Source organism: Ruditapes philippinarum, unplaced genomic scaffold (assembly GCF_026571515.1).
Source record: "Ruditapes philippinarum isolate M1 unplaced genomic scaffold, ASM2657151v2 ctg2283_1_1_1_1, whole genome shotgun sequence".
Taxonomy (NCBI): domain Eukaryota; kingdom Metazoa; phylum Mollusca; class Bivalvia; order Venerida; family Veneridae; genus Ruditapes; species Ruditapes philippinarum.
The window spans coordinates 41,137-67,106 of record NW_026866577.1 but is presented as its reverse complement, the minus strand read 5'-3'; the positions used below and the strand labels follow the sequence as shown (position 1 = coordinate 67,106).

General features: G+C 33.8%; 1 protein-coding gene across 1 annotated transcript in view; it reads left to right on the top strand.

Annotated features, from left to right (window-relative positions):
• LOC132732961 (uncharacterized) overlaps positions 1-7,348 on the top strand; it is a gene marked incomplete at its 5' end in the record, with an annotated part of 33,071 nt that extends 25,723 nt beyond the window's left edge. Inside the window, 2 exon segments of the mRNA XM_060719501.1 lie at positions 2,467-3,179; positions 3,361-7,348. Coding sequence (XP_060575484.1) covers positions 2,467-3,179; positions 3,361-3,557 — 910 coding nt within the window.
• Between the last annotated feature and the right edge of the window lie 18,622 nt (positions 7,349-25,970).

Here is a 25,970-nt window from a genome sequence, read left to right as displayed (position 1 = left end):
TATAGTAAAAACTTAAAAAATCTTCTTTTAAAAATCCCAATGAGCTAGACCTTAGATGTTTAGCATGAAACATCTTTTAATTGGTGTCTACCAAGTTTGTTTTTAAATAAAAGCCCTGGGGGTTTAAACTGGCCCCGCTCGATGGGCCTATATACAGGTGAGCGACTTCAGGGCCATCATGGCCCTCTTGTTTAATGTTTACACTTTAAACTTTGTCCGGGATAAACATAGAAAATGTAAAGGCTATCAACTTGAAACTTTGTAGGTAGATACATATGAATGACTAGAAACGCAATGCAGATGAACCGTAACACCTCCCGCCTTCCCTAATTTTGGAAATATTACCCTTTGTTCATTTTTACACTTTGAATTTTGTCCTTGAAATAACTTGATAAATATAAAAAGTATCAACTTGAAACTTTGTAGGTAGATAGATCTCACTGAATAGAAGTGCAGTGCATAAGAACCCTAACCCTCCCTTTGGAGTTATTGCCATTGTTCATTTTGACACTGAACTTTTTGTCCGGGACATAATTTGATAATTATTAAAGATATCAACTGAAAACTTTGATAGTAGATAGATTTCACTGAGTATTTTAAAGAATGATCCTTTCGTGGTCCCCTTTATAGATGTTCAAATGGTTCCAGTTTACCGCATAAAAAGGTCATAGATCAGAGAGAATTCTCAAAACATGCAAATTTAAAAATCTTCTTGTCTGAAAGTACAAGGTGACCCCGTCAAAATTGGCATATGCACTGAGCTAATAGATTTTCTGTTTGTACATATAAAGAAATTTTCTTATAAGCCCTTTATAGAAATCAGTTATAATAGTGGTTTGGTAAACTTGAGACTGATTTTAGATTCATGTTAAAAAGAAGAAAATTCTTGCCAAATTTGCTTAAGAAATAACTGGAATAACTTTCCAGCTTGCTGTTCATTTAAAAAGTAGAGAATTTACCCATTTGATTTGGAGCATGGTGACAAACATTTCGATGTTGGTCATGTTTAAACCACCTTTCTCAAAATTGTTTATCAGTATATTTCTTTTAATATTTTCACATTTATTGTCCCAAAGGTATATAATTAGTTTTGAATTTTCAACTCCAAATACAGCTGTTCGCATTCATTTTAAGGATCATTAGATGGATCATTTCTGGAAATATTGTGTGTTCTATGATTAAATAAATTTCATGTATTGTTAAAATTTTAAAACATTTTTCCTGATCAACTGAAACAATGTATTAAAAACTAGAAATGTGTCTGAAAGACACGGATGATATTTGTAAGGAGCATAAAATGAAGGTCAGTAGTGTCAAAATGAAGAATTTATTATCACAATTGCCAGGATTACAATGACACATTATGCTCAACTCGTCTGCAAACGGAATTTAAAATCACTTTTAAATCATGAAACCGAGCAAGAATTTCTAACTGCTGACCTTTGACCGCTAAGTGTGACCTTGACCTTGGGACTAAGGACCTTGGTCTTGCGCAAGACACAATGTCTCACCCTGCACATTTGAGCTAATTTATTACAAAATCATTTGATGCATGACAGAGCTATTGGCGGGACAATATTTTCTTACTTTTGACTTAAAACCTTAAAGTGTGACCTAAACTTTGAAGCTAGGGATCTAGCTCGTGTGCATGACACTCTGTCTCTTCTCATGCTACTCATTTGAGCCAACTTATTCTAAAATCACTTGATGCATGACAGAGCTATGGACCTTTACATGTTTAGGATGCACTCATGCACACAGTCGCGGACAGGGTAACACTTCATTCCCCCTTCCATTAATAATTGGGGGGGGGGGGTGAAAACACGTTTTTTTTGCTTTTGTCACATTCTAATTTGAATATTGACCTAGGCAAGTCAGCATTTCAATTTTTCCCAAAGTGCGGATTGGATCAGATTTATATAAGCTTGCCCTAATAATACGACAAATCCCTCCCTGGTAATTAATAAAAACTTAAAAAATACTCTTTTCTGAATCCCCAAGGGCAAGCGTTTTAATATTTGGCATGAATCATTATCCAAGATTGCTAAAAAGGTCCTGTCCAAGGAAACATTCGTTTTTCCTTATCTACATTCAATATAACTTTTAAAATTCTTTTCCTCTACTTGCAAAACGGCTTGAATTAACTTTCAAAATCCTGCTCCTCTATTTGCAAGATTGCTTGAATTGAAACACTTTGTATAAAGTGTTCTTCTAGTTTACCTTCACTAAGATTGATCATAATATTAATTTCGGGTCAAACTTGCCGATATCCCGTAAGGTTTTCCCTTCATGTACTTCATGTACTTTCTCTTAAACTTTTCTAAGATTTGGTTTAGAGGTTATGGATGACCCATAAGATCTGACTGGCCTTTACAACTACATCCGTGTCCAAGTAAAGAGAATGTAACACTATTCTGTCCTCAGGTGATCACTTTGAGACCAATGGACCCTTTTTTTTCTTTTCAGTGAAAGCAGCATTCAGATGGTATTGCCAGACAAATCAAAGACAAGGCAGTCTCAGAGAATTGTGGATGCCATTGAGAATTTACCAAAAGATCTCAAGACTCTTGTGATTAACATCTCATGCCAAGGCTCACGCGAAGACCCCTTCTCGTTTCATTTGTCAGCATCAGACACACTTTTGTTGACAACATTAGAAGAAGAATTAGAGAATTATAAAGACTCTAATAATGACTTCATCAAAATCATTTTGTTTTGTGACTGTTGCTTTCCTCGAAAAATAAATATCAAAGGTATCGAGACAGAAAAGATTATTCAAATTAACTCATCTAAAGAAACACAAAGGTCATGGGCCCCTACTCAGGAGACAAGTTACTTCTCAAAGTTTCTGATACAAGGTTTGAAAGCAAATACTGAAAATGCGCCATGTGGGACAAAGGACTGCACTCATTGTAAGACGTATTGGAACTATCGCAAAGATTATGTGACCGTTGAGAACTTGTTTGGTTATATACACAATCACATTAAACACATACAGGAGCCTCAACTTTTATTCAACGGCAGCTCTGATGATTTTGTATTAGCTTACTACACAGAAGAGCAGGAATGCATAGAGTTCACTGTACATGATGATTCTGATACAGAAACGCAAAGCCTTATACTTGACTTTTCTTCAGATATGTGTCAGATTGAAGCTCAACTTCTTGAAAAGTCACAAAGTAAGTTTATTTTACATTCAGATGGGCACTTTAACAAGTTTTAAGAATGAATATCTTTCAAATTTATAGTATGGCAGTGTTGTATTTTTTCTATCAATATATTTTTTTATTTGTAACAAAAGATCAAGCATATCAAATTAATTCATAAAACTCATGATTCATGATTTAGTTTCCTTTTCAGAGGATAAAGATTCCTACACTGTTGCCATACAAAAGATGACTTTTAGAACGGATATAGGAATGGAGCCTTGTAAAACGTTTAAAGAAGTTGTTCTAGCTTGGGAAACCAGACAGCCCCTTCAGGTGGCTTTTCATCCAAAGAATGAACAAATGGAAGAAGGTGATGAAGACGTAGATATTTTATACAGCAGAACATAAAAGATGAATATTGATTGAAATAGCCTGTATGATCACATAGCACTTTTATTGATATGAAGCATGGCATTTTCGAATTTCCACCTGTATCGATTTGAAATGTTTATTTGCTAAATATTGATTCATATAGGTCAATATCTTTATTAAAGATATTCAAATATTCCTTCTTTTTCTACAAAACACAATGTGTCTCTACCATTGAAATTCTTAAATGGGTTTAGCCGATTCATCAGGTTTTTATCCCAAGCTGAAAAGACGATGGAAGATGTGGTAATTGTTGCCGTCTGTCCCAGCTAACATCATCCAATCGTACAATTGAAACTGTTGATTTAGCGGCTTTTTTTATTTGTAAATAGTAAACCATTTTCTTCTGAACCCACAAAGGCTTTGCACACTGTCTAGTGGACCTGTCCTTTGTTTAATTTTAAGCCCTTGGGTAAAAATTATTATGCTTCAGTGGTTATCAGCCACTAACATAGTTTCTCTATTCAAAAAACACTTGCTTATCATGCCGAGGAGCAGGTGGTTGAACAGATGTTACTATTCCGAAGCAATTCTTTAGGGATTTATGCACTTGTTTTAACTGTGAGATCGTTATTATTAACAGACAAGCGTTATACAGCATACAGTTATGAAATTCGGACTACATGCAGTTTCATGTGTAGATTTTAAACTTTGATTTTAGTTGATCTAAAGCTTAAGCAAATGACCCCTGTTTGAAAAACGGGATGTTTTATAGTTTTCCCCAAGGCAGACGGGCAGATGGTTGTGCAGTGTCCAATTTTTTGTCTGGAGCATATCTCTTTCACGCATTGAGGAATTTTTTATGAAACTTCATAGAAATGTTCACCACTATGAGAAGCTGTGTAATGCACATGAAACAGGTCTTCAGGTCAAGGTCACATTAGAGGTCATTAAAAAACACTTTTCCGGAGCAAAACTTCTACATGCATAGAGGGATTCCAATATAACTTGCCACAAATGTTCACCATTGTGGGGCTGATTCACGTGCAAAATTCATGGTTCAGAGAGAAATACGAAAATGTGTATTCGGACCTTTTAGACATCATTTCTTAGGGAATTGAATCACAAATCATAATCATGATTAGAGGTGTAAAACATGTAATTTAGGTTAATATATGCAAGGTGATAAAATATAGCGATTTTGTCCAGAGCATATCTCCTACACATATGGAAGGATTCTAATGAAACTTCATAGAAATGAAATGTTCACCACTATTAGAAGCAGTCTCTTGCGCATGAACCAGGTCTCTAGGTCAAAGGTCAAGGTCACGCTTAGAGTTCATTTAAAAAATGCTTGTCCAGAGCAAAACTTCTACATATATAGTGGGATTTCAATATAACTTGGCACAATTGTTCACCATTGTGTGGCCGACTAAGTGTCACATGTAAAATTTAGGACCTTTTGGCCAAGGTCAATGTCACACATAGGAGTCAAAGTTAAGATAAAAATGTGTATTCGGACCATTTAGTCATCATTGAATGAGGGATTGAAACACAAATGATTATTATCATGATTACGGGTATGATACAGGTAATTAAGGTTAATATATGCAAGTTCAAGCTCACTTAAGATGATAAAATATAGGGATTTTGTACTGAGCATATCTCCTACACATATGGATGGATTCAAATGAAACTTCATAGAAATGAATTGTTTACCACTATGAAAGCAGTGTAGTGTGCATGAACAAGGTCTCTAGGTTACAAGTCAAGGCAACACTAAGAGGGCATTGAAAAACGCTTGTCCAGAACAAAACTTCATATGCATATGGGTATTTCAATATAACTTGGCACAAATGTTCACCATTGTAAGGCAGAGTATCGCATGCAAAATTTAGGTCCCTGTGGCCAAGGTCAAGGTCACACATAGTGGTCAAAGTTCAGATGAAAATGTGTATCGGACCATTTAGTTATCATTTATTGAGAGATTGAAACCTGAATGGACATTATCATGACTTCCATTGTAAAGCTAAGTATTGTGCGCATAATCCAAGTCCCTGCTAGCAAAGTCAAGGTCATATAGAGATAGTCAAAGTTTGTGTAAGGGGACCATTTAGTCATAGATGGATTGTAACACAAATGATAACTATCATGACTACAAGTGTGACACATGTAAGGTTTATATTTGCGAGGTAACGGTCACTAGAGGTGATAAAATATCCAGATATTGCCCAAAGCATATCTCCTATATGCATATATATATGATGCTCATATCTCTGACAAAAACTTTCATGACGGACGTATTTAGCACGTATTTAGCGTCAATGTTGTCCTTGTTTCTATCTAAAATTAATTTTAAATTATATACACAGTTCCGGATGTAAAATTTAAACTTAACTATGATTTACATCTTTGTAATGAAATTATCAGAAGTAACATTGAAAATTGAACTACAACCACATTTTCAGATGCTCTGGTGGAGATTTGTTATCTGATATCAGTTGACCTAGATTTTGACCAAGTGACATTTTTAAGGCACCTGTTTCAAAATCTGTACAGCCTTCAATAGGCCTCATTTAATTACAAATATACATGCACATTTCTTCTAAAATTGCAAAGTAGAATTAATTTGATTAAACTTGAACAAATGGTCTATCATTTTTACCTTGACATCATCTCCTGCTAAACCTCTTGCCAATAGTGATGAAACTACACAGGAATGATTCTTGAGTTGTCCTCTATAAAATGCTCAAATAGAATCGCTCCGCTTAACAAGGTACCTGCCAGAGGGATTAAACAGATTTGCTCAGATGGTTCAATTCTGGTGAACTAGATGGCTGCTAGAGCAAAAAATAGAAAGACCGACATCTCCGCAACCACTTGCCTAGCTTCCTACTTTGTTGTGTTTTTAGCTACAGCTATGTCATTTGGACGTGTAAGCTATAATACATTCCATGGAATTCCTTAACTTTGAACTTGATTATGACCAAATTACCAGCTTTTGGGGCTATAAATATATGGCTTTAAAATGCGGTGGCATTATATATTACAAATAAGGTCTTGTTCAGTTTTGTTTCATTTTGAATAATATTTGTTCGTTCAAATATTAAATATAAGTTCCCTATCGGTAAAACCGTCGTCCCTCTGTCTGTCCGTCCGAGCTTACATTTGAATACTTATGTGGTTAGAGGTACAATAAGTAACTGTAGCTTTTCTTTGAAGTCATTCATTCCGTAAGGCATTTACGTGGCTAGTTTCCTTTATGTGGCTAAAAGAACAATATAGTGACCACATAATTAGTGTCTCGTTACAACGTTCGTCTTTTTTGTTAGACCGTCAGTTCACAAAACTGGGTCCCGTGATAACACAACAAGTACTGATTTCTTATGAAACTTAAAATGTGGGTATATGGCAGTCTGGAGGTTATGCACACTTCTTTTTTTTTTCTATGTTGAAAACTTTGGTTGCTATGGCAACAAAGAGACTTAAAATATGGCAAAATGCAAATGATAATGCAAAAAGTACTAAAAATAGTTTCATAAAACTAGGAATAAGGGTAGATGGCAGTATTGAGATTATGCACATCTTTTATCATCCTATATTGAAAACTGTGGTTGCTATGGTAACAACTAAACTCAAAATATTGCAAAAAGAAAAATATTTGTGTTAACTCAAAAAGTACTGTAATTTTTTTATGAAACTTGAAATATATTTAGATGGCAGTATGGAAATTAAGTACATTATTCTAAGCTCGACTGTAGGGCGTATAATGCCAGCTGTCCTACTCACCCAAGGTCTGCGACCTTGTCAAGGTTTTTAATTCCATTAAACTTTTTACAGGACTAACGCAGTAAAATTTTCATAGAAATTCTTTTTTTTTCTTAAAAACTTGAAATACATGTTTCTTATCATCAACCACATCATATGCGACAAGGTTTACAACTCTAGCACAGAAACTAAAAGAGTTTAAATGTAGAATTTTTCAAAATTTGAAATGTAAGTTTGTTATCATCACAGACCCACATCGGAAGCGGAACGTTTTATAATTCAATTCTAGTACCTATATTATCAGAATTATCATCCTTGAACTAAGAATTTTCATTTAAAAAGTGTTGTTTTGTTTTCAAATAATTATTAAGCATGGAAACTTAACACATTACTATGATACAGATACACTAAGAACGTTTATTCATGTCTTCCTCGACGGCATAATTGAATGGTCATGCTCCTTCAGAATGTTAATGGGGTTTTAACTGGAAGGGGACTTTTGTATTGCTTGAAATACTTTGATCATTGCTTGTTCATGACGGATTTGATAAAATCTTAAAAAGTATCTTAGGCAATCTCATTGGAAGGACGATTATTTTTTTTACTGGCCAGTGAGTAATTTTCTGAAATGAAATATGAAAATGATGGAAAATGATGTTTTCTTAAATAACCCTTTCCTACAATATTTTCATTTTAGAAATCAGAAAAGTAAAGGTGGCCCAGCTGGTCGGTGGCTTTTATTAGACATTATTTCAATGCATAAAAATATCTTGTTGAATGTTAATGACATATATCCCTATCTTAGAGTTATGTTATAATTATTGTTTGTGGTTTTGGACAATGTATCATTATAGTGATGTAGTTTTGTAGATACGTTTCGCATTATTTGATTTGAGAGCTTGAGGTATTCAATTTCGAAGTGGTGGTCGTATATGTACAAGTGGTATTCAGTATGGAAGCACCTCTTCAAATATAGGTTTTGTAGCTGTGTACTCGTATAATTGAATTCAGTATTCAAGAATGTAAAACCTCATTGTTCCATAAAGTCATAATAGTTACCCGTTCATCTATTATACGGTAGTGTTTTGACTTTTCTCGTGATAGATAGTTTTATGTTCTTTTGTTATTTTTGCATCAATTATAGATCATTGTTCAGTGAAATGATTAGCAGAGAATGACACATGTTCATACGTTATTTAAAATTTAATCTTACAAATCACTAACATGAAAAAATACTTTGTCTCCCCTAAGGAGTAGTGCGATATATAAGGTTCACTTATCCATCGTCTGTCTGACTGTCTGTTCGTCTGTCCGCCCGTCTATGATTTCATCCAAATTTTACAGGAATGATCAGTACCAAGTCTAGTTGTGCATATCATCAGCATTTTCCGGTTCAATGATTTTGTCCGAGTTAATTAATAATTTTTATTTTTTTTAATTTGTCCGGGCTACTCCTGTAGCTTATACCACTAATGCAATTTCTGGCCCTTGAATGAAAAAGGTGTTAATAAAGTTTGTCCGGTCTACTCATATTATACCATTAATGCAATATCGATGAAACTTTACAGGATTGATTGGTAGGTCAAATTCTTGTGCATAATACACACGTTTTTCGCTTTAATGATTTTGGATGAGTTATTGCCCTTGAATAAAAAAGAAGTTTGTCTGGATCAACATCTGAAATTTACTTAAAGAATCCAGATACATGTATGTTAAAGTTTGACTATTAATTAAAGAAGTGGATAGTAAGAAATTCTGTATATTTTTGAAAATAATGTATAGAAAAGTATATGTAAATACTAATTGTGTATTTCTTTTGGAATGGTCTCGTTTTGTTTTGTGTAATAAACCGTTATAATATCTCAAGTATATTATTAAAAAGGAGTAAAATAACATTTTCTTTTTTAATGACACTAACCTTGTTTTGTTTAAATTGTGTATAATTTTTGATAGTGTATGAAATTATATTTTGTATTGCATATAATGTAAATAATAAAATGTATTTTGAACAAATGAATTCTGTTGTTGTATCTTACTAGATAATCCAACAAATTTTTATACATAATTAAATGTTTGTACATTTGTATTCCATGTTGACTGAGATTTTTGTTTCACCTTGGGGGCCTTTTTATACTGAGCATCGGTTTATTAGTTTATAGAGATTTCGTTAATTTCGCTCAAAACGAGAATGTGGGTAGTTACTTAAGTACAACCACTATGGAATCGCCGTGTGACATTGCCTGCCAAGCTGCATCAGAGGGCATGACATGAAAGATTAACAATCGGATAACCTTGATAATTGCTAATGATAATTTTGGAATTAATACAGATTGAAAGTAGCCCTATACAGTTATCAGATGTAAACAGAAACAAATGGTGTAATCTTTGAATAATATAAATATTAACAGTGTGTATATTTGACAATGAAAGGAAATTAATGGGTTTTAGCTCACCTGTCACAAAGTGACAGGGTGAGCTTTTGTGGTCATTTTACGTCCGGCGTCCGTCCGTCCGTCGTCCGTCCGTCGGTAACTTTTACTTTAAATGACATCTCCTCATAAACCACTAAGCCAATTTCATCCAAACTTCACAGGAATGTTCCTTTGGTGGTCACCTTTAAAAATTGTTCAAAGAATTTAATTCCATGCAGAACACTGGTTGCAATGGCAACAGAAAGAAAAAGGTTTAAATATCTTCTTTTAAAAAACCCTAAGAGCTAGAGCTTAGATATTTGGCATGAAACATCTTCTAATGAGTGTCTACCAAGTTTGTACAAATAAAAGCCCTGGGGTCAAAATTGGCCCCGCCCCAGGGGGTCATTGATTTTCCCTATATGCATATAGTAAAAATTAAAAAATCTTCTTTTAAAGAACTCAAAGAGCTTGAGCTAAGATCTTTAGCATGAAACATGTTCTAATGGGTGTCTACCAAGTTTGTTCAAATAAAAGCCCTGGAGTCAAAATTGGCCCCGCCCCGGGGGTCATTGATTTTCCTTGTACGTGTATAGCAAAAACTTAAAAAATCTTCTTTGAAAAAAACCCAAATAGCTAGAGTACAGATATTAAGCATGAAACATCTTCTAATGAGTGTCTACCAAGTTTGTTCAAATAAAAGCCCTTGGGTCAAAATTGGCCCCGCCCCAGGGGGTCTTTGATTTTCCCTATATGCATATAGTAAAAACTTAAAATATCTTCTTTTAAAGGACCCAAAGAGCTAGAGCTAAGATATTTAGCATGAAACATATTCTAATGAGTGTCTACCAAGTTTGTTCAAATAAAAGCCCTGGGGTCAAAATTGGCCCCGCCCCAGGGGGTCATTGATTTTCCCTATATGCATATGTAGTTAAAATCTTAAACAATCTTCTTTTAAAGAACTCAAAGAGCTAGAGCTAAGATATTTCAAAGTTCAGATGAAAATGTGTATCGGACCATTTAGTTATCATTTATTGAGAGATTGAAACCTGAATGGACATTATCATGACTTCCATTGTAAAGCTAAGTATTGTGCGCATAATCCAAGTCCCTGCTAGCAAAGTCAAGGTCATATAGAGATAGTCAAAGTTTGTGTAAGGGGACCATTTAGTCATAGATGGATTGTAACACAAATGATAACTATCATGACTACAAGTGTGACACATGTAAGGTTTATATTTGCGAGGTAACGGTCACTAGAGTGTGATAAAATATCCAGATATTGGCCCAAAGCATATCTCCTATATGCATATATATATGATGCTCATATCTCTGACAAAAACTTTCATGACGGACGTATTTAGCACGTATTTAGCGTCAATGTTGTCCTTGTTTCTATCTAAAATTAATTTTAAATTATATACACAGTTCCGGATGTAAAATTTAAACTTAACTATGATTTACATCTTTGTAATGAAATTATCAGAAGTAACATTGAAAATTGAACTACAACCACATTTTCAGATTGCTCTGGTGGAGATTTGTTATCTGATATCAGTTGACCTAGATTTTGACCAAGTGACATTTTTAAGGCACCTGTTTCAAAATCTGTACAGCCTTCAATAGGCCTCATTTAATTACAAATATACATGCACATTTCTTCTAAAATTGCAAAGTAGAATTAATTTGATTAAACTTGAACAAATGGTCTATCATTTTTACCTTGACATCATCTCCTGCTAAACCTCTTGCCAATAGTGATGAAACTACACAGGAATGATTCTTGAGTTTGTCCTCTATAAAATGCTCAAATAGAATCGCTCCGCTTAACAAGGTACCTGCCAGAGGGATTAAACAGATTTGCTCAGATGGTTCAATTCTGGTGAACTAGATGGCTGCTAGAGCAAAAAATAGAAAGACCGACATCTCCGCAACCACTTGCCTAGCTTCCTACTTTGTTGTGTTTTTAGCTACAGCTATGTCATTTGGACGTGTAAGCTATAATACATTCCATGGAATTCCTTAACTTTGAACTTGATTATGACCAAATTACCAGCTTTTGGGGCTATAAATATATGGCTTTAAAATGCGGTGGCATTATATATTACAAATAAGGTCTTGTTCAGTTTTGTTTCATTTTGAATAATATTTGTTCGTTCAAATATTAAATATAAGTTCCCTATCGGTAAAACCGTCGTCCCTCTGTCTGTCCGTCCGAGCTTACATTTGAATACTTATGTGGTTAGAGGTACAATAAGTAACTGTAGCTTTTCTTTGAAGTCATTCATTCCGTAAGGCATTTACGTGGCTAGTTTCCTTTATGTGGCTAAAAAGAACAATATAGTGACCACATAATTAGTGTCTCGTTACAACGTTCGTCTTTTTTGTTAGACCGTCAGTTCACAAAACTGGGTCCCGTGATAACACAACAAGTACTGATTTCTTATGAAACTTAAAATGTGGGTATATGGCAGTCTGGAGGTTATGCACACTTCTTTTTTTTTTCTATGTTGAAAACTTTGGTTGCTATGGCAACAAAGAGACTTAAAATATGGCAAAATGCAAATGATAATGCAAAAAGTACTAAAAATAGTTTCATAAAACTAGGAATAAGGGTAGATGGCAGTATTGAGATTATGCACATCTTTTATCATCCTATATTGAAAACTGTGGTTGCTATGGTAACAACTAAACTCAAAATATTGCAAAAAGAAAAATATTTGTGTTAACTCAAAAAGTACTGTAATTTTTTTATGAAACTTGAAATATATTTAGATGGCAGTATGGAAATTAAGTACATTATTCTAAGCTCGACTGTAGGGCGTATAATGCCAGCTGTCCTACTCACCCAAGGTCTGCGACCTTGTCAAGGTTTTTAATTCCATTAAACTTTTTACAGACTAACGCAGTAAAATTTTCAATAGAAATTCTTTTTTTTCTTAAAACTTGAAATACATGTTTCTTATCATCAACCACATCATATGCGACAAGGTTTACAACTCTAGCACAGAAACTAAAAGAGTTTAAATGTAGAATTTTTCAAATTTGAAATGTAAGTTTGTTATCATCACAGACCCACATCGGAAGCGGAACGTTTTATAATTCAATTCTAGTACCTATATTATCAGAATTATCATCCTTGAACTAAGAATTTTCATTTAAAAAGTGTTGTTTGTTTTCAATAATTATTAAGCATGGAAACTTAACACATTACTATGATACAGATACACTAAGAACGTTTATTCATGTCTTCCTCGACGGCATAATTGAATGGTCATGCTCCTTCAGAATGTTAATGGGGTTTTAACTGGAAGGGGACTTTTGTATTGCTTGAAATACTTTGATCATTGCTTGTTCATGACGGATTTGATAAAATCTTAAAAAGTATCTTAGGCAATCTCATTGGAAGGACGATTTATTTTTTTACTGGCCAGTGAGTAATTTTCTGAAATGAAATATGAAAATGATGGAAAATGATGTTTTCTTAAATAACCCTTTCCTACAATATTTTCATTTTAGAAATCAGAAAAAGTAAAGGTGGCCCAGCTGGTCGGTGGCTTTTATTAGACATTATTTCAATGCATAAAATATATCTTGTTGAATGTTAATGACATATATCCCTATCTTAGAGTTATGTTATAATTATTGTTTGTGGTTTTGGACAATGTATCATTATAGTGATGTAGTTTTGTAGATACGTTTCGCATTATTTGATTTGAGAGCTTGAGGTATTCAATTTCGAAGTGGTGGTCGTATATGTACAAGTGGTATTCAGTATGGAAGCACCTCTTCAAATATAGGTTTTGTAGCTGTGTACTCGTATAATTGAATTCAGTATTCAAGAATGTAAAACCTCATTGTTCCATAAAGTCATAATAGTTACCCGTTCATCTATTATACGGTAGTGTTTTGACTTTTCTCGTGATAGATAGTTTTATGTTCTTTTGTTATTTTTGCATCAATTATAGATCATTGTTCAGTGAAATGATTAGCAGAGAATGACACATGTTCATACGTTTATTTAAAATTTAATCTTACAAATCACTAACATGAAAAAATACTTTTGTCTCCCCTAAGGAGTAGTGCGATATATAAGGTTCACTTATCCATCGTCTGTCTGTCTGTCTGTTCGTCTGTCCGCCCGTCTATGATTTCATCCAAATTTTAACAGGAATGATCAGTACCAAGTCTAGTTGTGGCATATCATCAGCATTTTCCGGTTCAATGATTTTGTCCGAGTTAATTAATATTTTTTATTTTTTTTAATTTGTCCGGGCTACTCCTGTAGCTTATACCACTAATGCAATTTCTGGCCCTTGAATGAAAAAGGTGTTAATAAAGTTTTGTCCGGTCTACTCAAATTATACCATTAATGCAATAATCGATGAAACTTTACAGGATTGATTGGTAGGTCAAATTCTTGTGCATAATACACACGTTTTTATCGCTTTAAATGATTTTGGATGAGTTATTGCCCTTGAATAAAAAAAGAAGTTTGTCTGGATCAACATCTGAAATTTACTTAAAAGAATCCAGATACATGTATGTTAAAGTTTGACTATTAATTAAAAGAAGTGGATAGTAAGAAAATTCTGTATATTTTTGAAAATAATGTATAGAAAAGTATATGTAAATACTAATTGTGTATTTTTTTGGAATGGTCTCGTTTTGTTTTGTGTAATAAACCGTTATAATATCTCAAGTATATTATTAAAAAGGAGTAAAATAACATTTTCTTTTTTTAATGACACTAACCTTGTTTTGTTTAAATTGTGTATAATAATTTTGATAGTGTAATGAAATTATATTTTGTATTGCATATAATGTAAATATAATAAAATGTATTTTGAACAAATGAATTCTGTTGTTGTATCTTACTAGATAATCCAACAAATTTTTATACATAATTAAATGTTTGTACATTTGTATTCCATGTTGACTGAGATTTTTGTTTTCACACTTGGGGGCCTTTTTATACTGAGCATCGGTTTATTAGTTTTATAGAGATTTCGTTAAGTTTCCTCAAACGAGAATGTGGGTAGTTACTTAAGTACAACCACTATGGAATCGCCGTGTGACATTGCCTGCCAAGCTGCAATCAGAGGGCATGACATGAAAGATTAACAATCGGATAACCTTGATAATTGCTAATGATAATTTTGGAATTAATACAGATTGAAAGTAGCCCTATACAGTTATCAGATGTAAACAGAAACAAATGGTGTAAGTCTTTGAATAATATAAATATTAACAGTGTGTATATTTGACAATTGAAAGGAAATTAATGGTTTTTAGCTCACCTGTCACAAAGTGACAGGGTGAGCTTTTGTGGTCATTTTACGTCCGGCGTCCGTCCGTCCGTCGTCCGTCCGTCGGTAACTTTTACTTTAAATGACATCTCCTCATAAACCACTAAGCCAATTTCATCCAAACTCACAGGAATGTTCCTTTTGGTGGTCACCTTTAAAAATTGTTCAAAGAATTTAATTCCATGCAGAACAACTGGTTTGGCAATGGCAAACAGAAAGAAAAAAAAGGTGGTTAAATATCTTCTTTTAAAAAACCCTAAGAGGCTAGAGGCTTAGATATTTGGCATGAAACATCTTCTAATGAGGTGTCTACCAAGTTGTACAAATAAAAAGCCCTGGGGTCAAAATTGGCCCCCCCCCAGGGGGTCATTGGATTTTCCCTATATGCATATAGTAAAAACTTTAAAAAATCTTCTTTTTAAAGAACTCAAGAGCTTGAGCTAAGATCTTTAGCATGAAACATGTTCTAATGGGTGTCTACCAAGTTTGTTCAAATAAAAGCCCTGGAGTCAAAATTGGCCCCGCCCCGGGGTCATTGATTTTCCTTGTACGTGTATAGCAAAAACTTAAAAAATCTTCTTTGAAAAAAACCCAAATAGGCTAGAGTACAGATATTAAGCATAAAAACATCTTCTAATGAGTGTCTACCAAATTGTTTGTTCAAATAAAAGCCCTTGGTCAAAATTGGCCCCGCCCCAGGGGGTCTTTGATTTTCCCTATATGCATATAGTTAAAAACTTAAAAAATTTCTTTTAAAGGACCCAACAGAGCTAGAGCTAAGATATTTAGCATGAAACATATTCTAAGTGAGTTGTTACCAAGTTTGTTCAAATAAAAGCCCTGGGGTCAAAATTGGCCCCGCCCCCGGGGGTCATTGATTTTCCCTATATGCATATGTAGTTAAAATCTTAAACAATCTTCTTTTAAAGAACTCAAAGAGCTAGAGCTAAGATATTTTAGCATGAAACATGTTCTTATTTGGTGTCTACCAAGTTTTTGTTCAAATAAAAGCCTAGGGGTCTCTCAAAAATTGGCCCCGCCCAGGGGGTCAATTGATTTTCCTTATATGTATAAAGCAAAAACTTAAAAAATCTTCTTTGAAAAAACCCAAATAGCTGGAGTTTTTAGATATTAAGCATGAAACATCTTCTAGTGAGTGTTACAAAGTTTGTTCAAATAAAAAGCCCTGGAGTCAAATTGCCCCCCCCCCGGGTTTTATTGATTTTCCTTATATTTGGTATAGCAAAAACTGAAAAATCTTCTTTTTGGAAAAAACCTAAATAGCTAGAGTTTAGATATTAAGCATGAAACATCTTCTAGTAATTGTCTACAAAGTTTGTTCAAATAAAAGCCCTGGGGTCAAAATTGGCCCCGCCCCAGGGGTGTCATTGGTTTTAACTATATTGTATAGTAAAAACTTAAAAATCTTCTTTAAAAAAAAAACCAATGAGCTAGCGCTTAGATGTTTAGCATGAAACATCTTCTTATGGGTGTCTACCAAGTTTGTTCAAATAAAAGCCCTTGGGTTAAAATTGGCCCTATGGGGGGCGGAAGGAGGGGGGAGGTAGATCGTTGTTTTTCATTATATGTGTGTAGTAAAAACTTAACATCGTGAAACATCTTCAAATGGGTGTCTGCCAAGTTTGTTCAAATAAAAGCCCTGGGGTTTAAACTGGGCCCGCTCCGGGTGCCTTTATACAGGTGAGCGACCTCAGGGTCATCATGGCCCTCTTGTTTTCAATTACGATCGAAAATATGCCTGTCAGTCATAATTAATTTAAACGCCCATTAATATACAATTATAAACAGATCTAATTAATGTCAACAGTAATACATTTTTTACTTTCTGTCTCTATAACCAAGATAATAAGTTTATAAATTATGTACTGTACAAATTATATACATGTACATGTATATTGTCAAATGCAACGCGTTTAATCTGTTGACTCAAAACAAATTATAATCGAGGCATCATACTAATGTATTTTCACACACAACATAAAAATATAATTAGAAAAATTACTAATTACGGAAAGGGAGACAAGTTTTCACATTGTTTCAAACCTATATCTTACGAACTAATATATTCAATAACCAAAACTTTGTTGCTATGATTCATCAACATTATTATTTGTCTCTGTGCCATAAAAACGGTGATGAGTATCATTTTCATTATTAACATTATTTATGTTTGTGATAATCACTTGCGTAATTAAAATCTTAAAATTTTTGTAATTGTTTTTAGTATAAGGCAATTAGTGTATTGTGTGACAGTAATGACCTGAGGCTGATTCATTTTCTGGAGGGATTTCATTCACTAATTTATTACGATTAACACATCGGGTTTTAATATCTTCCATACTTAAATCTATGATTAATTTCATACCCCTGATCACATAAATTTAATTCATTTCAAAATGTTAATTTGTACAATCAGCGATTCGTATGCATAAAAGTATGATGGTCAATATCTAATGGCAAAGAACTGTTAACAAATAGGGAAGAAGATGTGTAAGTTGCTAGATAGCTCAATTCGTGTACCCACAGTACGGTATTCCACGGATACATGGTTAAAGTTTTTTTTCACCTTGTGACATTTTGCGACCTTCATTGAACCATGATGGTATAAAGCTTTGAGTCCAATTTCACATTGTTGGCATATTTAAGAATTGAGAACAAATTGCGGGATTAGGGGAGTTTTTAACTGTATAAAACAATACTTTTTTAACAGGAGAGAAGATGTGTTTGTCGTTAGAGCCATGTATGGTGTTCAAGTGGTCCAAGGTTCGAGTCCCGGACAAACTTCAATTTTCACACCCATGACATAAACAGAGCAGCTCATATTATGAATTCTTTGGAAAAAAATACTTTGTTAATCTAACCAAATTTTTCAGATCTCAGATTTAATTCTGGCTTAGTTATCTCCTTTTAATAAGATCAAGTAAGGTTCTATCTAAAATAATATTAAACATGTAAATATGTTTTTTACTTAAGTTCTGAAATAGATTAACTATGTATGCTTAATTGATGATGTTTATAAAAATATATTGCATTTGAAATAAAAGTAATTTTAAATGTATTTCAAAGTGACGTAAATCTTAAACGTGAATGTAATATTTAAGCATAGATGTTGTTTAAAAAAGGTGAGATATCAACTTGTAGTCGTCTGATTAGTTACACAAATCATGCCCCTAGGTTCAAGTTTGACTTTCCTGGGTCACGTAGTTAACATATTAGACAAAACTGAAAATACATCTGGAATCACTAGGCCGAAATCATTGAAATGAGTTTGAGAACTCTGCTAAAAGTTATGTTAAGATTTTTTTTTCAATCATATCGTCAGCTCGCTTTTTTTCTTTCCCTCTTAAAGTTTGCCATCATGATTGAAATATATTGTCGATTAAAGACAAACGTTTCAGTTATGTAGAACAGCAATATACATGTAATCATCAGTTAAAGATGAGTTTTACTTATTATATTTAATCTTAATTTAAAAGTGGCAAGAAACAACCATGGCTTTGAAGTAAAAATGAACAAAACTAAAGAAAAGCATATGTGAAAAAATGAGGTTTAATTGATCCAGGTATGTAGAATTTTATAAACAGAAAGAGTGTTGGTTCAGAAATAGGTCATTAGTTGAGCGTCCTTATATCTTCATGTACTTCTCATCTGGATACAAATCTTAACATTTGTGCAAGAAATAAGGAAAATTTACCATCAATATTTGAAAATACAAGCATTTAAATGTATTTGTAATACTGCTTTATTTTCACTCTGTTTTATTAACATTAGATAAAACACATTGAAATTTGTAAATATTTCTTAAATTAAGAGTTTTTAAAAAATATAAAAAGAAAACTGTAATCTGTCATAACAAAAAGGATAATAAGTAAAAAGACAAAGGAAAAAATGGCCCCAAGTAAGACTTGAACCCGCGTTCCAAGTAAACTCACATTCTCCCAAGCCGTGATCTCCGCTTACAGCCTTCACAACATTTTCGTCAATATTTTTGACGATATGAATTTATTCAATTTTGATATTTATTTAAAGAAGTAACATGGTTTTGCTAATGTTTCAATACCGTAAGGTGTTGGATGTGAACTCAAATAAAAAATGATTTCGGAAATAGGGGATATTCAAGTTTTTTCTATAAATACATGATTTATTTCCATCGAGTGGTATGAAAATAATTATTTCATGAGTGGCGGTAGCCACGAGTGAAATATGGTAATTTTCATGCCACAAGATGAAAATAAATCATGTATTTATAGAAAAAACTTGAATTTTCTGTTTATTATATACATTTTTCTCTTTTTTTGCGATAAAATTTGAAAGAGTTTTCCTTAAATTTTGTGTACTGGCAGAATTTAAAAGAAAGTAGTCCGGCAAGACACCAGTGAAAATACGGAAAATATGTTTCACTGCAGTGAAAAATAAATTTTTACAGTGAAAATACGGAAAATGAAAATACGCATTTTATTTCATCAATATTTCTCAATATTTCATTTATAAGTATATAATAAACATTAATATTATTAATTAATTAAACATTAATATTATGAGAATAATTTTTAATATCGCACCATTTATTTCCAAAACAGTGTCCGCTTTCAAAAGAAAAATCATTCACGTAATTAATAATTTCGATTCTACACTTAACAAAAATGATATTTTTTTCAATCATTTCGACAGACTTTACACCAGAACTCAAGTTTTAATGTCGCGATTTATACAGATATTGGTCAACGATTCTTTAGCGTATCCGCCATCTTGACACAATCATGTGATAAGATTATCAGCACATGATTTGTGTGAAGGTATTCAGGTTGTTTTTTAAGCCCCGGGCATAATGTAAGAGAACTGTTCGTTTGTCCAAAAAGTTCACCTTAAAAGGCAATTTGGAGGATCTTATGTGCTTCCTGTATCAACGGCTACATACTAATCAATAGAAAGTATATGTATAGGTAAGTTACAGAACTATGGCTTTCACTTTTTCAAAATTATTACCTGTTTCAGCACTTTGAAAAAGGATATGGTTAACCTACACCGGCAAGATGGGTATATCTTCTGTCTGTAGCTTCATTATTTCATAACTTACTTCTCATATACAAAGCACATGTCAAGTTACATAACTGTGTAATCCTTTTGTCCCAGTTATTTCCCTTTTTTTCACTTAAAATAGGGCCAAGTTTGGTTAACCTATAACCTATTCCGACAGGTTGGAATTATCTTAAATTTCTCCTTAAAACTTCATTTACTTCATAGATATCTTCTATATTTCGTAGGTGGATAACTTTAATAGCCCTCTAACTCTTTGTGGAGTAATGGGTCACTTGGGTCAAGATCAAGGTAACTGGTGTTAAAAATATTTTTGTGCCCCCACTTTAGGGATTTACCCTTGTCCGTCCGTCCATCCGTCTTTCCTTCCGTCCTTCCGTCCGTCCGTCCGTTCTCTTTTGTGTCGCACGTAGCTCAAAAGTATTTGACCTAGACTAATGAAACTTTACAGGAATGTTGATCAGCATGTGTAGTTGTGCAGCTGGGTATTTTCATGTTGATTTATTTAGTATTTTTAGAGTTGTTGCCCTTGACTTAATGAAAATTTGCAATCATCAACTTGTGTCGCACGTAACTCTAAAAGTATTTGACCTAGAGTAATGAAACGTTACAGGAATGTTGATCACCATGTGTAGTTGTGCACCTGGGTATTTTCATGTGGATTTATTTAGTATTTTTAGAGTTATTCCCTTGACTTAATAAACATTTGCAATTTTCAACTTGTGTCGCATGTAGCTCAAAAGGTATTCAGTATTTATAGAGTTATTGTCCTTGACTTAGTAAAAATTTGCAATTTTCAACATGTATAACACATAGCTCAAAAAGTATTTGACATAGGGTCATGAAACTTTACGGAAATGTTGATCAGCATTCGAAGTTGTGAACCTGTTTTGTCAGAGTTATTGCCCTTGACTTGCAATTTCAATTGTGTGGTGCGTAGCTAAAAATGTATTTAACCTAGAGTCATGAAACTTAACAGGATTGTTTGTCAGCATGTGTAGTTGTGCACCTTGGGTTTCGCTTATAGATTTATCCAGTATTTGTAGAGTTATTTCCCTTGACTTAGTAAAAGAGTTTTAGTTTTCAACTTGTGGCACATGTAGTCCAAAAAATAGTTGACCTAGAGTCATAAGATTGACGGAACAGTTGAGTGTTGGTGCACCCGTGTCTTTTGGACACATTTCTAGTTTTATAATTTTTTCCCATACGGCTTTTGTTTTAAAAATAATGTAATGTATTTCATGTTTGATACGGACATGTCTCGGGGGTCCTTTTCCATCCGAGGTAGTAAGGTAAGATCACCAATGCAAAAAAATGATATTTACACTTTTACATGTGTAACCTTTAGCTATTGACAGATGTAATTTAAGTTAGGTAGGAACTAACTGAAGAAGTTTACTACCTTTTGGTCAATTAAAATTAAGGTTACCAGTGCTAAAAATAGTATTTTTTTATACTTTCTGCTCAAGTATTGACAGATTTTTTTCTATATTTGGTAGGGAGCTCACTTGCATGGCCTTCGTTTAGACTTGGTCTTTTGATCAAGGTCGAGGGTGCAAGTATTACAATAATAGATAGTACATTTTTGCATATACAGCATTTCTTTATTGACTGACGTTTTTCATATCTGGTTGGAAGATAACTTGCATGGTCTTCTTTCTTTACATTAAGTGAGGGTCAGTGGATCAAGTTCAAGGGTGTAAAAATAGATTTCTACACATTTGCTTATACAACCTTTAATTACTGACTGATATTTTAAGCTCACCTGACCACAAAGTGGTCAAGATGAGGTACAGTGATGGGGCTATGTCCGTCGTCGTGCGCTGTGCGTCATTCGACGTCAATTATTGGGTTGTTAACAGTGTAGTAGCAGTCACAGTTTTGATTGGATCATTACCAAACTTTGTCAGAACGTTTGTCTCAATGAAATACGTATCAAGTTCGAAGTCGGGTTATCTCGGTCAAAAACTAGGTCACAGGAGCTAAAAATAGTAACCAACCAGGCCAAGTATCTTGGAGTTACCATCACACTAGACCTATCTTGGAAATGCCACATCGACAACATAACGAAAAAAGCCAACTCAACCCTAGCTTTCCTGCGCCGAAACATCCGGTCAAGCCCACCAGATGCCAAAGCCAAAGCCTACAACACCTACGTACGGCCAAGCGTTGAGTATGCCTCCTCTGTATGGTCACCTGCTGCTGACAGCCACATCAACCAACTAGAGATGGTACAAAGAAGAGCAGCACGGTTTGTCAAGAACGACTACTCACGCCAGAGCAGTGTCACAGAGATGGTAAACTCACTACACTGGACCACTTTACAGAAGAGACGGGACATGGCAACAGTCACCATGCTCTACAAGATCAAGCATGACCTTGTAGATGTCACACCAGATCCCCCGCTACGTAATGCAAGAACATCAAGAGGCAACCCACAACAACTCAGCCAGCTCACTTGTAAAAAATCTGTGTACCAGAACAGCTTCTTTCCGGCCACCATCATCCTCTGGAATCGCCTACCCATACAAGTTGTTGAGAAACCAACCTTGGGGGGGGGGGGGGTTCAAGTCGGCGCTGATGAAACACACAACCACCAACTAGACACATTGCCAGTTTTTACCAGTTTTTAAAAAGATGTAAATAGACAATTTTTAACTGTAAAGAGGAAACCAATTGCTGCGCATGTACATAGTTTTAGTTTCATCGCGATCATGCTCTATGAAGAGTGAGGCGATTACTGAAGATGATGATGATGATAGAAAAAGCTTGTTAACACTCTAGCGGCTGCAGTTTGAAACAAATTTCTTGGATATTTGTCAGGAAGGTTGTTTTGATGATTTGTAGGTCAAGTTCTAATATTGGTCATCTCTGGTCAAAAACTAGGTCACAGGAGCTAAAAAAAAGTAAAAGCTTGTTAACACTCTAGTGGCTGCAGTTTTGATAAAAAAAATCATGAAAATCAGTCAGAAAGGCTGTTTTGATGGTTTCTAGGTTAAGTTCGAATATGGGTCATCTCCGGTCCAAAAATAGGTCACAGGGGCTAAAAATAAAAAAATCTTGTTTACATTCTAGTAGCTGCAGTTTTTATCCAAATATTCTGGAAATTTATCAGGAAGGTTGTTTTGATCATTCTAGGGCAAGTATGAATATGGGTCGTCATGGTCAAAAACTAGGTCACAGGATCTAAAAAATAAAAAGCTTGTTAACACTCTAGTGGCTGCAGTTTTGATCCAAGTATCATTGAAATTGGTCAGGAACGTTGTTTTGATAATTTCTAGGTCAAGTTCGAATGTGTGTCATCTCCGGTCAAAAGTAAGGTCGCAGGAGCTAAAAATAGAAAAATCTTATTAACACTCTAGTGGCTGCAGTTTTTATCCAACTATTTTGGAAGTTTGTCAGGAAAATTGTTGTGAATATATCTAGGTCAAGTGTGAATATGGGTCATCTCCGGTCAAAATCTGGGTCACAATGTCTAAAAATAGAAAAATCTTGTTCACACTCTAGTGGCTGCAGTTTTTATCCACGTATCCTGGAAATTGGTCAGAAAGGTTGCTTTGATGATTGCTATGTGTAGTTTGGGTCATCTCCAGTCAAAAACTAGGTCGCAGGAGCTAAAAATAGAAAAAATCTTGATAACAAACTAGTTGCTGCAGTTTTGGTCCAAATATTTTGAAAATTTGTCAGGAAGATTGTTTTGTTTATTTCTGGGTCAAGTATGAATATAGGTCGTCTCTTGTCAAAAACTAGGTCACAGGAGCTAAAAATAGAAAAATCTTGTTAGCACTTTAGTGTGGGCAGTTTTGATCCAAATATCCTGGAAATTGATCTGCAAGTTTTTTTTATGATTTCTAGGTCATCTTCGAATATGGGTCACCTGGGGTTAAAAGCTATGTCAAACTGCCAAAATGTGGAAAAAACTTTTTTACACACTAGAAGTCATATTTTGACTCAATTGTCATCAAACTTGGTCAGGCTGCTTGTCTAAGACATTGCTCAGATGTAGTTGATGGGTCAGGGGAGCGATCTTGTTTCATATTTGGAAGGGACATACCAGTGTTGGATGTCACAAGGACACTGTGCTAGCAATAGACTACACTTTTTCTTATACAGCCTTATATTCTTTACTTATGTCCACGCACATATCGGGTGGTCCTTTAAATTTTGGTGGATTTGGGCTCACAGGATCAAGATCTTTTATATATATTTGATAAACTTTTATTAGTAAGTTGAAATGTCTTCAACTTCACCAAACAGTAATGTCTTGCTAACTTACATTTAAAGAATAACAAAGAATAATGACTCTGTGAAGTTTTAAAACTGTGCTATCATATAATAGTCTAGTCATCTTATTTGAGGTTGATATCTAAGTATTGATATTGAAATCACCTGCAACAATTGTATTAAATGTGTGTACAGAGAAAGCGCTGTGAACACTTTCTTCCGAGAGTCGCAAGTATTATTTATTAGAGTCAGATCATCTATGAATACCGCCGACAAGAAGTTTTTGGAGTGGCTAAGGATTTTTAAGTTCCAGCTACCCTCCAGCTTGTATAACTTATTTATGATAGCTTTCATTCAGTTTCAGGTCATATGTTGGTCATTATTCATTTCCATAACTGAACATTTCCATGTACCCATTTATAGCATGTTTCGATAACAAAATTACAAATAGCATGAGTCAAGGGCTAGAAAGGGTGGCATATGTGTCATTCGAATTTTCTTGTTTTTATTTATATCAAAACATGCAGAAAATGTCAGGTAATTTTCATGTTATTTAATTTTAGTGTAAGTTTACCGTAACTTGAGCGGATGAATTAAGGCTGACAAAATTTTACAAATGTAAATAAATAAATGGAACAGTTGCAATACAATAAAAGTGGGTACTGACACGTAAGTATAAATGGTTACAGCATTCAGGTTCTTGTAACTTTGTATATGTATTACAATTTGCATGAAATTATATTGTTTGATCGAGTCGCAAGATTAAACATTCGAAAATATACAGAATTAGGCACATTGTCGATAATTGGCGATTTGAATTCAAGGTTCGGAAAAAGGTCTCATATTATACAAAACTGTACCGATTTTCAAAGATTTATACATGTGTTAGATGAAAATGAATATTGTATTTAAGATATACATTTTCTACGTATTAAACTGTCAATAGCTAGGATATAAAATTGTTAGATATAACTAGAAGTAGCTCGCTTATTAAGGGCGATGTGGTGACGATGCTGGGATTGGTGGTTTTACCAATACGAATAGCAATGCCAAATGAAAATAGTTTGATTGATTACGTTATATGCTCTTAAGGTTTATTTCCCTTTATTTCTGAAACTAATGTTCACAATGTTTATACATGAGTCTTTACAGATAAGTTTTGGTGTATTTTGTGAAAATGTTATGTGTAATAATGTTCTTAGTGCAAATGTTTGTATATATACGTTTTAAAGAAGAAATGTTGCTAAATTATAAAAAAAAAATATTATGTTAAAAGAAATACACGTTCTTGTTAATATTTTCGTCATTCAGATATTGGCCAAGATAGTGGAACTGGTGACTTGTCAAGTATTCTTGAGTCAAGTATTCTTGACAATATAGCCTTTTCTATTTTTGGTTTTAATACTGTAAACATATATGATAAAGATGCAGATAGAAAGAGTGAAAGGGGATTTCAAAGCTCGTGGTTTAATTAAGACTGTGAAAATGCTCGATGCGAAATGAGGTTGGCTAATAGAAAATATAGATATGATAAAACATCTGAAAATGTTTGCTTATTGACAGAAGAAGGTATAAACAAGCTAAGCGAAAAGCAATATCACAGTACAAGCATAACCAAATAGTAAATTACCAAAAAGTAAAATGCAGACAATATAGAGTATATAGTAATTGCAAGAAACGCA